The 16,728-nt window shown below is 42.9% G+C and overlaps 1 protein-coding gene across 1 annotated transcript in view; it reads right to left on the reverse strand.

The window, feature by feature from the left end:
- LOC143287900 (sacsin-like) overlaps positions 1–16,728 on the reverse strand; it is a 109,866-nt gene that overhangs the window by 7,144 nt on the left and 85,994 nt on the right. The window contains exons 36-39 of the mRNA XM_076596141.1: positions 16,125–16,212; positions 14,956–15,109; positions 7,251–12,142; positions 689–1,423 (exon numbers count right to left, since the gene is read on the reverse strand). Coding sequence (XP_076452256.1) covers positions 689–1,423; positions 7,251–12,142; positions 14,956–15,109; positions 16,125–16,212 — 5,869 coding nt within the window. The remainder of the gene's footprint in view (positions 1–688; positions 1,424–7,250; positions 12,143–14,955; positions 15,110–16,124; positions 16,213–16,728) is intronic.

Raw genomic sequence — 16,728 nt, forward strand, 5'->3', positions numbered from 1 at the left:
TGAAACATGAGCATTAATCTGTCTATAAAATAAACATGAACAAGGTCTTTCAATCTAAAAAAACAATGCGTGTTAATCGTCTAAAAAAAACAAAACACACAACAAGATATTTCTATTTAAAAAAAAAGAAAAAAAGAAAAAGAAAAAAAGAGCAGTAATCTGTCTTCAAAAACAAAACCAAACTTGAACAAGGAACTTCCAATAAAAAAACAACAAAACAAACAAAAAAAACCACACCAAAAAACAAAATATGAATATCAATCTGTCTGCTTAAAGAAGTTTGAACAAGATACTTTTGATATAAAGAAAAAACAGTATTGTCATTGTCATAGTCATCAATAATGATACTACTACAACTACTACTACTGCTACTGACAACAATAACAATCATGATAATCATGATCAATTATTATTGTTATTATCATCATTACTATCATTATTATCATTGTTATTATGATTATCATTATTATCATCATCATTGTTATCAGTATTATTAGCTGTGGTACCAGTAGAAGTATCATCATCACTATTATCATCATTATCATAATCGTCATTATCATCACAATAATCATCAATAAAATCATTATCATCATGATCATCATCATAATCATTCTTATCATCATTAGTATAATTATGATCACAAACATTATCATTACAATCATTATCATCATGATCATGAGAGCAGTACCTGATGAGCCTGATAGCAGGCCCAGTTGTAGAGTCCCCTGCCCCCCTGTCTGAGAGTCAGCCTGGCTGCAGTCAGGTCCTGCACAGCTTGACGCATCCACCGCCTGCCTTCCTCCGGCTGCGGAGTGGGGTAACTGGGGCTGCTGCTGAAAAAACGGAACGAAGCTGAACCCCAGCCACCCATGCCACCACCACCGCTACCACCACCGCTGCCACCACTGCGACTGCTGTTGCCGAAGCTGGTTCTGGAGTGTGCATAGGACTCCCCTCTGGAGAAGATGTCGTCAAAAAAGGAGTCGTAGGGACCGCGATAGCATCGTCTCCTGCGAGACGAAGATCTTCTCTCATAGTATGGTTCATAGTAGTTTGTGCCGCTGGTGCCATACCCCTCCACATCATCCTCATCGTCGGATGGAAGTTGTCTCCCCTGCTTCAGAAGCGTCAGGTAGCGTTGCATCTGCTGAAACACTTTGGTGCAGAACTCCTCCCTCCCAGGATTCTTGTCTGGGTGCCATTTCAGCAGAAGACGTTTCACCGCCCGCAAGCGGCTTTTCTCGTCGTGGAAGTTGTGCCAGATTTCCCTCAGCTGGTGCCGTATGTCTGCCAGAACCTTCTTCAAGTCATCACCCTGGTCAGGCTGGGCGAAGGCTGACGGTGGCTGAGTGGTCTCCCCTGAGAAGGGAACAAGGACGGTGTGGGAGGGTCTGATGAACTTGTACAGCTCGATGGCTTGAACCTGTATTCAGACACACATGCAAGTAGGTATATATATATATATATATATATATATATATATATATATATATATATATATTTCCCAATTCTGTATTCTTAGTTGTTTAATCATCGCTTGCCTTTTATGCATCTTTCTTTTTTTCTGATTCATAATCATTTACTTATTCACTGATTTAGTTCCAGCTCGCATGACACACATACACATACATACACAGGCACACACATACTGCCACAGTGTTGCCACAAGAGGGTGGGAAAAGATCTCAAACTCCCAGGCCATGAACGTAACATTTAGCATGTTGTTCAGTCTACTGTACTTGAAAAGGCCCAGACAGACCCCATTCCATTTTGAAGAAATGTTCACATTGCTGGTTGCAGATGGTTGTCTTCTGAGTTTATAAAAGTGTATGGTGACATATTTGTTAAAATATTATATTTCAAGCAAACCTCCTTGAATTTCTAATAACTTCGAATAAGGTTTCCTATTCTGAAATCAATGTTTCTTAATGTATGTGATAAAATCAGCACATATCTCTTTCATGGCATCCAAGAATGTGAAAAATTTATAATAACAAAATGAAAATTTTATCATTGTGTCTCTTATTCGGAAATAGCTTTTCTTTGTTTTTCTTTAAAATTATTTTTATACATGTTATAATTTCTTTTACCAAAATAACACTTTTTAGTTTTTGTTTAATAGTACATGACAACTAGAAATAAATGTAATAAAATCATAAAAGATGCCAAACATGAATATGAAAGAAGACTTTCAAAAGAATGCAAAACAAACCCTAAATATTTCTGGAAATATGTACAAGCTAAGACAAAATCAAATACAGGCATTAGTCCTTTGAAGACAGAAAATGGAGAATTAGCTGTAAGTGACGAGGATAAGGCAAAGACACTGAATACTTTCTTTGCTGGTGTTTTTACTAAAGAAGATATAAGCAATATTCCTACTGGGACAAAAGAGGAGAAATGTAATTCCAGTTTTTATGACCTTGTGATAACTCCAACAGCAGTAAAGGAAAAATTACAGGCACTTAACCCTAGTAAAGCACAGGGCCCAGATCAGATGCCTCCACGAGTACTGAAGGAACTCAGTGAGGAATTGTCATTACCATTTTGTACACTATTTAATAAGTCAGTAGAGTTAGGAGAGGAACCAGATGACTGGAAAACAGCAGTAGTCACAGCAATATTCAAAAAGGGTACTAGATCTGATCCAGGTAACTACCGACCAGTTAGCCTCACATGTGTGGCATGTAAAGTACTAGAATCACTAGTTAGAGATGTTTTAGTTAATTTTATGATTACAAATAATTTATATTCACCATGTCAGCATGGATTCAGGAAACAGAGGTCATGTATTACTCAACTGTTAGAGGTTATGGAAGACTTAACTCAGTTAACAGAAGAGAAGGAATCTGCAGATATATATTTAGACTTTAAAAAAGCTTTCGACTCTGTACCACATTATAGGTTATTATCTAAGTTAGAGGCTCATGGGATAAATGGCAATATCATGAAATGGATAAAGGCTTTCTTGGTAGGGAGAAGTCAGAAGGTAAGGGTTGGAAATAGTTTTTCACCAGATGTGCAAGTATTGAGCAGAATTCCTCAAGATAGTATTTTAGGGCCAACTTTATTCACTATATTTATAAATGACATCCCAGACTATGTTAGTAGTTGCTGCAAAATATTTGCCGATGATACTAAAATTTATGATAAAACCCAAAATTCCTTCAAATTGCAAAATGACCTAAACAACCTACAAAATTGGTCAAACATGTGGAATCTATATTTTAATGTATCTAAATGTAAAGTGCTACACTTAGGAAGAAATAATCCAAAAAAGAATTATATAATGAAAATTGATGGCACAATTTCTAATGTTATTTCAGAATGCAATGAAGAAAAAGACCTGGGAGTAATATTTGATGAAATTTTTTTCTTTTGATGGCCACATTCAGGCTGTGATAAATAAAGCTAATAAAGTATTGGGTATTATTAAGAGAACATTTATATTTATGGATAAGGCCATTTTTGTCAACCTCTATAAAACAATTGTTCGACCAATTTTGGAACATGGTAATATAATTTGGTATCCCAGACTAATAAGACAGTCTAAAGCAGTTGAACAGGTGCAAAAGAGAGCAACTAAAATGATACCAGAGCTAAGAGATTTGGACTACCAAAACCGTTTGAGACAACTAAACTTGCATTCACAAAAATACAGAAGATATAGAGGAGACATGATACAAGTATTCAAGATAATTAATAAAATGGTTGACACTGACCCCTGCACCTTCTTTTCTACTAACAAACTCCATGCTACCAGAAGTTCAAATACCAACCTTTTCACAAAATTTTGTAGAACAAATATTTGTAAGTTTTCTTTTATCTTTAGAGCAGTTAAAGGATGGAATGCACTGAATAATTCAACAAAAACAGCTAAAACTATTGACCAGTTCAAGAATCTTCTAGACAATGACTCTAAATCATTACTAAAACCATTCGATTTTGATGAATGAACATTTAAAAAATTTCATGCGCATGTACGCAACCCTAAACTATTTCTATACTACGAAGGGGCGTTGAAATGCCAAAAAGGCTTAACATTTTTTTTTTAAAAGTCCCAAATTCTGTACCTGTACCTGTATGTTATAATGCTTTTTACTGTGTTATAAACCAAGCTGCTAAGTTTTTATGAATTTCATATTTATATGAAACCTTATATATAACCTTTTCTTCACTTTTAAGTTAAATTTTTGCCACGTTCACTTTTATGTTAGACTGGACTTGGGTTGACAGACTGTGTGAGTGATGACCCTCTGAATGGACATGAAATTTCCAATCGGATTAATAAAGAATAAAGATGCACTGAAATGTATTGTATTGTATGACACCAGTATTTGTTTGATTAGTAATGGCTCATACTGCACCTTTCAGGCTACACTTATGGCTGCTCCCTCTCTCTATAATTCTTTCCGTGAGGCAGTCAATGATGTGATGGTCGTATACCTGCTATTTTAGGCATTCTTTACTTTTCTAAAGATTTCAGATATTCCCAGGTGTAGACCGCTTATTGTTGTTTCACTACCAACAAGTCTGTCAGCTCACTCATTTCCCTAAACACCTGCATGTCCAGGGCACTATATCCATGTTAGCTTTTGGATCTGAAAGTTGTACTTTGCCATTCAGATCCCCACTTTCACTTTCAGCTCCTTGTAGGAGTTTCACACAGAGTCAGTGAGAATTATGGCAAGTTGATTTGCAGACACACGTATGGATGCCAGCCACTGGAGAGCATGTGTCACAACATTGTTCAGCTTCCAATGTCATGCTGGAGGTTGTGACCCTGTATGTGGCATTCTCTTCCTCGACTTTTTTCCATTTTGCACTGATCTCTGGTGATCTCTATTATATATATATATATATATATATAATAGAAAAAAATTATTTAGTAGTAGTAACTTATTATTAGTAGTAGTATCATTATCATTTATTATTATTACTTATTACCATTACTATTTCTATTATTATGACTTATCATTATCATTATTATGATTATTATCATCATCATCATTGTCATCATAGTAGAATTTGTGTCTGAATATTGAGGTATAACCTTCATTCTATGGATTTAATAGTCTATGCAAGCAAAAAGAGAGGAAAACAAATTACTTTAGAACTTGTTTCACCACCTAAAGACATTCATTTTCATGCGTTCACTTTCCAACTTTGTTACACTTATGATTATGTTAATGATAACGGTGATGACTGATACTCACATAACACCTATCTTCAGTCGGAGACCAAGCTTCAAGCACTTTACAAAGCATGGAATCATTTGCACAACAGACTGCCTGCTTGTTTAAAGCCGACTGACAGCTGCCTTTGGGTGCTCATCATTCGCTTCCTGTCTCATTCAGTCTGGCTTCAGTCACACACATATGTGTATAGGAGTGAGTCTTTCATTGCCAGGGACAATCTTCTGTTGCCATGGCTTATCATACATGTGCCATGTGCGTGCTGACACACAGGACTCTGGTTTATCATCTCATCCCAATGACAAGTGCCCAGACCACCACTCAGGGTCTAGTGGAGGGGGAGAAAATACTGGCGACTGAGATTCAGTCCCACAGCCTCAGATTCTCTCACTTCCTAGGCGGTCACGCTACCACTTTGCCAACACTCCACTCCACTTGTGCTGTGTCAGCTGTGCTGTGTAACATGTCAGCTGTGCTGTGTAACATGACAACTGTGCCGTGTAACATGTCAATTGTGCCATGTAACATGTCAGTTGTGCTGTGTAATATGTCAGCTGTACTGTGTAACATGACAACTGTGCTGTGTAATATGACAACTGTGTCGTGTAACATGTCAATTGTGCCATGTAACATGTCAGTTGTGCCATGTAACATGTCATCTGTGCTGTGTAACATGCCAGTTGTGCTGTGCAACATGTATGCCAGTTGTGATGTGTAACATGTCAGATGTGCCGTGTAACATGTCAGCTGTGATATGTTACATGTCAGCTGCGCTGTGTAACATGCCAGCTGTGATGTGTAACATGTCAGTTGTGCTGTGTGACATGTCAGTTATGCTGTGTAACATGTCAGTTGTGATGTGTTACATGTCAACTGTGCTGTGTAACATGTTAATTGTGGTGTATTAATGTCAGCTGTGCTGTGTAACAAGTCAGTTGTGATGTGTTACATGTCAGCTGTGCTTTGTAACATGTCAGTTGTGATGTGTAACAAGTCAGTTGTGATGTGCTACATGTCAGCTGTTCTGTGTTACATGTCAGCTAGGCTGTGTTACATGTCAGCTGTGCTGTTACATGTCAGTTGTGCTGTGTAACATGTCAGTTATGCTGTGTTACATGTCAGCTGTGCTGTGTAACATCAGCTATGCTGTGTAACATGTCAACTGTGCTGTGTTACATGTCAGCTGTGCTGTGTAACATCAGCTATGCTGTGTAACATGTCAACTGTGCTGTGTTACATGTCAGTTGTGCTGTGTAACATGTCAGTTATGCTGTGTTACATGTCAGCTGTGCTGTGTAACATCAGCTATGCTGTGTAACATGTCAGTTGTGATGTGTTACATGTCAGCTGTGTTGTGTAACATGTCAGTTGTGATGTGTTAATGTCAGCTGTGATGTGTAACAAGTCAGTTGTGATATGTTAATGTCAGTTGTGATGTGTAACATGTCAGTTGTGATATGTTAATGTTAGTTGTGCTGTGAAACATGCTGGATATGCTGTGTGATGGGCGCCATAACCGAGTGGTTAAGACACTGGATTTTCAATCTGAGTGTCCCAGGTTCGAATCTCAGTAACGGCACATGCTGGATAAAGGGTGGAATTTTTTCGATCTCCCAGGTCAACATATATGCAGATCTGCTACTGCGTGAACCCCCTTCGTGTGTATATGCATGCACATCAAATATGCACATTAAAGATCCTGGTCTGGTGGGTTACAGAAACGAGAACATATCCAGCATGCATACCCCTGAAAACGGAGTATTGTTGCCTACAAGGCAGGGTAAATAAACAAAGGGTCATACACCTAAAGTGTTACATGTCTGTATGAGTGTGTATGTGTGCATGACTGAAGCCTGACTGAATGACAACAGGAAATGAATGATGAGTGCCCAATGGCAGCCGTCAGTCGGTTCTACCCAGGCAGGCAGCCTGTTGTGCAAATGACTGTGTTTGTACAGCGCTTAGAGCCTGGTCTCCGACTGAAGATAGGCGCTATATAAGTGTCCATATCCAACATGCCAGTTGTGCTGTGTAACATGTCAATCATTCACCCACCTCTTTCGGTTGCTCTTCTCCAACATCGATGATGTAGCGGAAGAACATGAGCCGTGTTCGAGCATCCTCATGTTCTCCACTGGGGTGAGGAAGGACTTTCTCGATCTTGGCAATGATGTAGATCGGCTTCCGGACTCCGTGTCGACCGGAGCTTCTGTCATCAGCACGCTCTTCCTGATCGGCTTCAGCAGACGCATCCCCTGCTTCCCTGCCGTCGTTCTGGGATTCAGTGCTTTGGGGTTCCAGTGATGGATCGTACAGTTCAAAGGCCACATACTCGGAGACTTTGTATTCATACACATCTTGATCCAGAAGGCACTGCATTTCTTCTGGAACAAAACTTCCAGGAGGAGGAAACACTGTTGTTTGTTGCTGGATTTGATATGGCATGATATCTCTGTTATCCAGACATTCTTCAGCATTTGACAGGTTTTCTAAACAAGCACTCAGCAAAGCCTCATCAACTGCAAATCCAACAGCCCAAGTTACTGCCATACGGATGAAATAAGCCAACTGTCTGTCTCCAAGTGTGGTAATGTTTTCATCTGACCTTATGAAGATAGAAACGTTGTCACAGTCTTTTTCAACAAAGAAATGTTTATCTTCCTCTGTGCCAGGCAGCTGGGAGCCGTCCATTTCAAGAAATGTCTGCAGACCTGTGACTTTCATGATTTTCATTCTCTTCAAACCGTCCTCAATCTTCAAGGCATCTTCTGTGAACGTCTTTCTCCGATGAAAATGATGTATGATGCGCTTGACAGCATGTGCACACAGTTCTGAGTGGAGCTGACTGGTCAGACGATGATTCTCCTCAGCCAGAGTTCTGCAGGATTCTGTCAAGGTCTCCTTCACCACTTCATTCCACTCCTTCATTCTGAAGGGCTCAGGAAGCAGATTATTGGCTTTCCAAATATCATGGTTCTTCAGATCAAGCTTGGCAAATCCAACAAAAACTAGAAGATTTCTTACTGGAGTTTTTATTCGCCTTTGCTGTTTATCCCTGACCTGACAAAGGATGTTCTTCGAGTCCACCAACATCACTTGGGGGAAACGTTCCTTCAGACACAGAATGTTGACCGCTGGAAGGTGAACAGGTCTTGTGAGGTTTTTCTCCTCATCACACTCCAAAACTTTGAACAGGTTGTCAACAGCCTTAGAAACCAGTATAAGGTCATTTGGATTGAGGGGTTTTTCTTGATACGCCAAATGGATTTGTTCCAGAGCTCTGGCATAATGGCCAATGCTGACACGTTCAGAGGCACCAAGCCTTTGAAACAAAGGGAAGAACTTGCCAAAAGTCAGTGGAGCCTTCACCACATGACCTTCTATGATCTCTTCTTCAAGGATGGTGACGATGACCTGCTGACCCGAGTACATGCTCTTGTTCTCTCTGTCCATTATCACAGGCACTCCATGCAAGACCTCCAGATCCTCGTCATCAAACTTTGTCAAATGGCCATACAACGATTCCATGATCTCTTCAACATCATCTAGGACATCATCAGGAAATGTAGTCAGGTGTGAGGAGCCATCTTGTCTTTTCACATCCAGAGTCTGACAAACGTTCTTCACATGTTTCGTCACGAGATCTTTTGAAGGCTGGGCTTTGAACCCAATCCAGTCATTCATGGGATCTGTCCAGTGACAAAATTTTGTCGGGTCTGCGTCACGAGAGAAGAGACAACTGGTGGTCCACACTAAATGCACACTGTCTGTGGACAGACCCTCTGAAAAAGACACCAGTGGTGTAGAAGGGCGGAACATTGGGTGGACTGAACCGAGGGCCTTCCCACATGCTTCCTCAAGTTGAAGCTGAGACTGAGGTAGGATGAATCGAATGTCTTTCAGCTGCCTCAGAAACTGCTCCTGTCGCAGTTTCTTCGACCTGTTCAAATGCCGAGACAGTTCAACAGACTGCCGCTTAGCTTCCTCAGAAAGTGAGTTTCCTGCAGCTCCTTCCACCTTTCTGGCAAATCTGAGAAACATTTCTTCTGACACGGCGCAGATCATCCCAATCTTCCTCAAAAAGACCTTCCAGTCACTGCTTTTATAGGGACCAGGAGGGAAATGATCTTCTGTCAGCATCACCTTGAAGACTTCACAGTCAGGGTCATAGAAGTCTGAAGCTTTGCACAGTGTTCCATCTTGTCCAGTGATAAACTGTGTTTTCTGGAGTGAGTTCAGCAGATCATATGTTTCCAGCAATTCAAGATGATGTGGCTGAAGACACTGCCTGATGTATTCCATGTGTTGTCGGATGGCTTCTCTTGGAAGGTCTGCAATAGTGTGGAGAAGGTAGGAAGAGTAGAATGCTGACTGAGTCGGCATGTTGACACACAGACGTTCATACAGGCGTTGCAAGCGTCGATTGGTCTTCACCAGTGAAATCTGTTGTTTGCCTGACCACTCATTCAAACCAGCATGGGGAACATCTTGTGGCAGGCAAACAACCTTGGTTCCATTTCCCAATGATGTCAACGTGCCATCAGGTCTTTCAAAAAAAGGCAAAAAGCGCAATTCTGAAGAAGAACCCAGTTTTGTGAAGAAGAAGTCAAGAATGCTTTCTGCTTCTCCTGGCATCAGGGTTTGTGGCCTCACGTCTGTGTGAGTGAGAGCCTGCAGAAGTCCCTCGGGGTTTCGGACAGAGGCGACAATCTGTGCCGCAACACAGTGTGCAGGCAGTACAGCTGTATTCAACTTGTTCAGATGTGTTCCAGACATTTTGTCCAGACACTTATTAACACAAAGTTCCTCCTTGGACAACTCACAGCCAAACTCATCCATTGTCCGCCTGGTTCCAGTCATGGGATGACTCCCAACAATCTCCTTCAGAATGTGGACAACGTCGTCCTTCCTTCCCACAGGAAAGAGGACCACTTCTTGGTCTTTCACAGATGGAATCAGACTCCATTCATACAACCTGTCCAACATTCCAGCTGATGGTTTTCCTAATTCACAGGTCAGAAACTCCCAGACACGGCTGATCCATCTTTCTAACAACCTGAGCTGTGTAAAAGGCAACTGATTTAATGGAAGGATTCCCCCACAACCAAATGTCTCCTGTGCCAGTGTGGCTGGCAGTAAATCAACAAAGGTTTTGATGTCCATACTTTGAACAAAATCTGGGAGCTTGGCTGGAAAAAAGCTGATCAACTTTTCATGCAGAAAACGTTCAGCAGAATCTGGCAGGAGGTCATAAAATTTGGAAACAAGGGCTGGAGTTCCAGAGCTGAAACAATGAAGCTTTCCTGACATTCTCAGATTCAGGGGCAAACTTCCAAGATCTGAGGTGCGTTTTCCATTGTGAATAAATCTGACAACTTCCACAACATTGTCCACTGTCTTGAATGGTGTGTCCTCCACCATCTGAGGAAGATCGTTGAGGAAGCAGGCATCTGCTTCAGACCTGTGACAAGACAGCAGAAATTCAATCACTGTTTCTATCTGAACCTGCCTGACTGTGTCCACCTTGCTATTTACAAAGGAATCATGGATTCTGAAGGGACACTCGATGATGTTCATGTTGAGTTTCTTCAGCACACCCATCAGCTTGGGGTTGTCCAGATTCCAGAAGAATCCAGGAAACCCTTGGGACCTTTTGGCCGGAACCCATACCAGGCGATTCAAGTCCTCCCTGACCGATGGAAACACCTGTGCCTCCACCTCTGCCAGCTGCTGGTAGAAGGAGGTCACCAGTCCATTCCAGAAAGCATCCACACCCGCCTGGTGCTGTGGGAAGAAGCTGGCATAGTGGTCCAGTTTCCAGCTGAGGTCCGCACTGGACACAAGGCTCAGACCTTCCTTGTCCTTTGACTTGTCATCTCTTTGTGCCGACTCCTTTCTCCAGCACCTGCGTTTCTTTTGATGTGTCCCAGGCTCCGGTATGTTTGAAGCAGTGTGGAGACATTCCCCTTCCTGTGCAAAGCACAGCAATGTGATCTCACAAAGCGCTGTGATGTAAGCAAGTGTTATGACGTCGCTGATCAGCAGCTTGTTCCAGGTGCTCTGATCTTCACCAGCACGCAAGTACAGGTTACTGCGTGTCTCGTGGTCTAGAGCAAAGCGGGCATTCACATGAACAGGCAGGCCCGTCGCCACTGGCAATGGCAGCATACAGAAAGCATGGAATGTTCTCTGTTGAGATTTGGTGCTTGGTGAAGAGTCGTCTTCATCTTGGGATGAAGTGCCAGTGCTGTCTCCTTCCCATGTACCAGCCTGATTCTCCCTGTTGCTGCCAATCTGTGAGTTGAACCGTGCAGTGTTTGATCTGGTTCTGTATCGCAGACTGTGGCGTGCTGGGTGTGGCAGAGCAGACAGGCAGAGGGCCACACCCCCCAGAGGCAGCAGTCTGTATTTCTGCACGGCCTGGGCAGACTGCAAGCAGGGTGGCACACGGCTGTGGTCGGTCAGGCCAAACTTGTGCACGACCAGCCAGTCCTCCTGCTTGCCGTCAGAGTCAGACAGACGGCACCGCACGGCCGCACCTCGGGCACTGAAGTCCAGCAGACCAGGAGACCCCGCGCCGCTTTTCAGTTTCTTGCTCTCGTCACGCACATGCCCATAGAATTCCTGCAGCTTCTGAGAGCCACTGTCGTCCACAGAAATGTGGGTTTCATAGTCCAGCTCAATCTGTCCATCCTGATGGGCGGTGTAAACTGACACCTTCTTGACGTGGCTGAGGAAGAGGAGACACTCCCCCATCACCTGCTGAAATCTGTGGAGCAGCTCCCCAACTTCCGCCATGGACACGGCGGGCTGCTTGATCTGGGACTTCATGCGGGGACCTGTCTGCTCCTGGGCTTGGTGCTCCGTGGACGTGGCATGGACGCTGGCTCTGTCCTGTGTCCTCAGCGGCAGTCTGAACATGGTGCCCCTCTTGCCTTCTCTGACACCTGGTCCACACAGGTGAAAAAAACAAATGTATGTTTGTCAGTTGTGCTCGACTATGACCAGCAGAACAGCAGAGGAGGTAACTGCTGTCCTGACCATCTGGCCAAGAATTTGATCATAGTGGAGAGTGTCTGGCCCAAGTTACATCCCCACTCTCTTGGCCAAGAGGGTTTTAAGACAGTCGGCGTTGGGATGGTTCTCAAAGGCCAACTAGCCACCAAGGCTGCGGCACTAAATGCCAGTGCAACTTTGCCTCCTGGTTTGAGAATCATAGTCCTTCACAAAAGACTAAGCTGTAAATGATTTCCCATTGCGGTGGAGAAACCATTGATCATACAGCTCTCATTTTGCTGTTGGCCCAACTGTAAATAATATATATATATATATATATATATATATATAATAATATTAATAAATAATGTACATTTATATAGAGCTCAGGGCGCTTTACACGAAAGAAAAATATTACAAGTTACATAAAACATTCATGACCACTTTTCCAAGAGAGATGAAATCAGAACCCTGCACTGCACGGACAGACAATTCCCAGGGAGATGAAATCAGAACCCTGTACTGCACGGACTGGCAATTCCCAGGGAGATGAAATCAGAACCCTGCACTGCACAGACAGACAATTCCCAGGGAGATGAAATCAGAACCCTGTACTGCACGGACCGGCAATTCCCAGGGAGATGAAATCAGAACCCTGTACTGCACGGACTGGCAATTCCCAGGGAGATGAAATCAGAACCATGTACTGCAAAGATTGGCAATTCCCAGGGAGATGAAATCAGAACCCTGTACTGCACAGACAGACAATTCCCAGGGAGATGAAATCAGAATCCTGCACTGCAAAGACTGGCAATTCACAGGGAGGTGAAATTAGAATCCTGCACTGCACGGACTGGCAATTCCCAGGGAGATGAAATCAGAACCCTGTACTGCATGGACTGGCAATTCCCAGGGAGGTGAAATCAGAACCCTGCACTGCATGGACAGACAATTCCCAGGGAGATGAAATCAGAACCCTGCACTGCAAAGACTGGCAATTCCCAGGGAGATGAAATCAGAACCCTGCACTGCAAAGACTGGCAATTCCCAGGGAGATGAAATCAGAACCCTGCAATGCAAAGATTGGCAATTCCCAGGGAGATGAAATCAGAACCCTGTACTGCACGGACTGGCAATTCCCAGGGAGATGAAATCAGAACCATGTACTGCAAAGATTGGCAATTCCCAGGGAGATGAAATCAGAACCCTGTACTGCACGGACTGGCAATTCCCAGGGAGGTGAAATTAGAATCCTGCACTGCAAAGACTGGCAATTCCCAGGGAGGTGAAATTAGAACCCTGCACTGCAAAGACTGGCAATTCCCAGGGAGGTGAAATTAGAATCCTGCACTGCAAGGTGATTTGCAAGGTGTGTGTGTGCGCGTGTGCGTGCGTGCATGCGTGCGCGCACACGCTTGTGTGCATGCATGCGTGCACATGCGTGCGTGCATGCATGCGTGTGTGTTGTTGTGTTGTGTTGTGTTGTGTGTGTGTGTGTGTATGCATGTGTGCGTGCGTGCTTGCGTGCGCGTGTGTGCATGCGTGCACGCACATGCATGTGTGTGTATGGACATACATGTGCGCATGTGAATGTGTGTGTGTGTGCGCACACACACACACACGCATATTCAAAGGCTTGTGTCAGTGTGTGCCAGTAAACGAGTGTACATGGGGTCACTGACAGGGGCCTGCTTCAGTTCTTGTTTTTTTCCCAATCATTTGCCTTCTGTGTCTGTATTGCTTTGTCACAACTGAATGCATTTATTTCAGTTATTTTGCTGAACTTTTTTGTTTTTCTCTCATTTCAAGATGATGTTTTCACACCAAACCTAGCGCAGACTCTCAAAGCCCAGACCAACATGTCAGGTTTACGTAAAGGTTAGGCATCCGCTCATGTCAAATAGTATTGTTAAACAGAGGGTGTGGTTTAGCGAAAATGGATCAGTGTGCACGCTTGGACACCTCCTTGAGACTGAAACTTGAAGGGCGCAATCTGAGGTTCCTGGGTTCGAATATCGATAACGGCGCCTGGTGGGTTAAGGGTCAAGATTTTTCTGATCTCCCTGGTCAACACATGTGAAGACCTGCTTGTGCCTGAACCTCCTTCATGTGTATACACAAGCAGAATATCATATACGCACGTTAAAGATCTTGTAATCCATGTCAGCGTTCGGTGGGTTATGGAAACAAACATACTCAGCATGCACACCCCTGAAAACAGAGTATAGCTGCCTACATGATGGGGTAAAACCGGTCATTCATGTAAAAGCCCACTGTTGTACATATCAGTGAACATGGGAGTTGCAGCCCACGAACAAAAAAGTGATGGCCCAGAGGTAATGCGTCTGCCTAGAAAGTGAGAGAATCTGAGCGCATTAGTTCAAATCCTGGCAGAGTCGCCAGCATTTTCTCCCCCTCCACTAGATCTTGAGTGGTGGTCTGGACACTAGTCATTCAGATGAGACGATAAAGCGACATCCCATGTGCACCATGCACTTAGTGCATGTAAAAGAACCCAAGGCAACAAAAGGGTTGTCCCTGGCAACATCCAGTGTAAAAACCCACTTCGATAGGAAAACATGAAAAACAACAACAACTTCATGCAGGTAAAAAAATTTTTTAAATGGGTGGCGCTCTCAGTGTAGCGATGTGCTCTCCCTGTGGAGAGCAGCACGAATTTCACACAGAGAAATCTGTTGTGACAAAAAGAGTAATACAAGAAGAAGAAAGTGAAAGTGAAAGCGAAAGTGAAAGCAGCACTGACCAGCCAGGTCAAAGGGGTCCAGCATGTTTTGGTACTGCTCCTTGAATCGCGCATTCACCAACAGCAGCTGTCCAGGCAGCCTGGAGCGACGGCTGACCACAAAGAAGTTGGGGTCAAGGACGCACATCTTTTCTCCCAGCTGTTTGCTGTTGACCTGCCGGGGGGGGGGGGGAACAATGTTCAACAGCTGTACCACACCAGTACGGGCCACTGGCTCAGCAAGGCATTTAATAACAATAATAATCATAATAAGAATGGATACTTGTTCAGCACTTTCCTCCCTTGAAGGAAGCTCAAAGTGCTTTATAATAAACATAAAACACATACACACACATGCAATAACTTATGAAAGGAAGAAGGCAAAAAAAAAAAAAAAAAAAAAAAAAGAAAAAAGATTTGACGAACAGAAGTATAAAACAGATTCAAAGACTACGCCTAAAAAATTTCTTAATTACACGCACACACACACAAACACACTCACACGTATGCATGCACACACGCATGCGCAGAGTGTGCATGGGTTATAACTGCATGCCATTGGAAAGGGATGGAAGGTTTATGCATAAGCATTTTCAAAAAGATCTCCAGGCCCAGTTCTGACTACGTTTCTACGCTTCGGGATTCAGCAAGCAGTGATTCACAAAAACTTGTTTACTTTTGATAATTATCAACATTCACATAAAAATTTCCAGTTTACTATGGCTATTCTATGTAAATCAAGCCTTGCATATTCATGGCGTTGGTTATGGAATCTTATTCAAGAAAATCTAAAAAAATGAATCAAGATTTTAAAAATTCAAATCTAACTTTCTGGTATACACAAATACCTGATGAATCTTTCAAACAGGACATGCGCTTACCCATAGCACAGTTATCTATCCTCCAGGTAAAAAACAGGCTTTTTTCACCACACTGATAAATAACAGGCTCATCTATTACCCTGGTAAATAACAGGCTCATCTATTACCCTGGTAAATGACAGGCTCATCTATTACCCTGGTAAATAACAGGCTCAACTATTACCCTGGTAAATAACAGGCTTAACTATTACCCTGGTAAATAACAGGCTTATCTATTACCCTGGTAAATGACAGGCTCATCTATTACCCTGGTAAATGACAGGTTCAACTATTACCCTGGTAAATAAAGGATTTGACTGGACATGTTACCTGCACATTATCATCAGGAGGGACGACAGTGGTAAGGAAGCAGGGTGTGTCAGTCAGGTTGTACACTGCATTGAAGCCAACACCATACCTGTCAACAAAGTCACAGTCATAAGCCAAAACCGTACCTTTCAACAAAGTCACAGTCATAAGGCAACACCGTACTTGTCAACAAAGTCACAGTCATAAGGCAACACTGTACCTTTCAACAAAGTCACAGTCATAAGGCAACACCATTCCTTTCAACAAAGTCAGTCATAAGGCAACACCGTACCTTTCAACAAAGTCAGTCATTAGGCAAAACCATACCTGTCAACAAAGTCACAGTCATAAAGCAACACCGTACCTGTCAACAAAGTCACAGTCATAACCAACACCATACCATTCAACAAAGTCACAGTCATAACCAACACCGTACCTGTCAACAAAGTCACAGTCATAAGGCAACACTGTACCTTTCAACAAAGTCACAGTCATAACCAACACCGTACCTGTCAACAAAGTCACAGTCATAAGGCAACACTGTACCTTTCAACAAAGTCACAGTCATAAGCCAACACCGTTCCTGTCAACAAAGTCACAGTCATAAAGCAACACCGTACCTGTC

This window comes from Babylonia areolata, chromosome 12 (genome assembly GCF_041734735.1).
Source record: "Babylonia areolata isolate BAREFJ2019XMU chromosome 12, ASM4173473v1, whole genome shotgun sequence".
Lineage (NCBI taxonomy): Eukaryota > Metazoa > Mollusca > Gastropoda > Neogastropoda > Buccinidae > Babylonia > Babylonia areolata.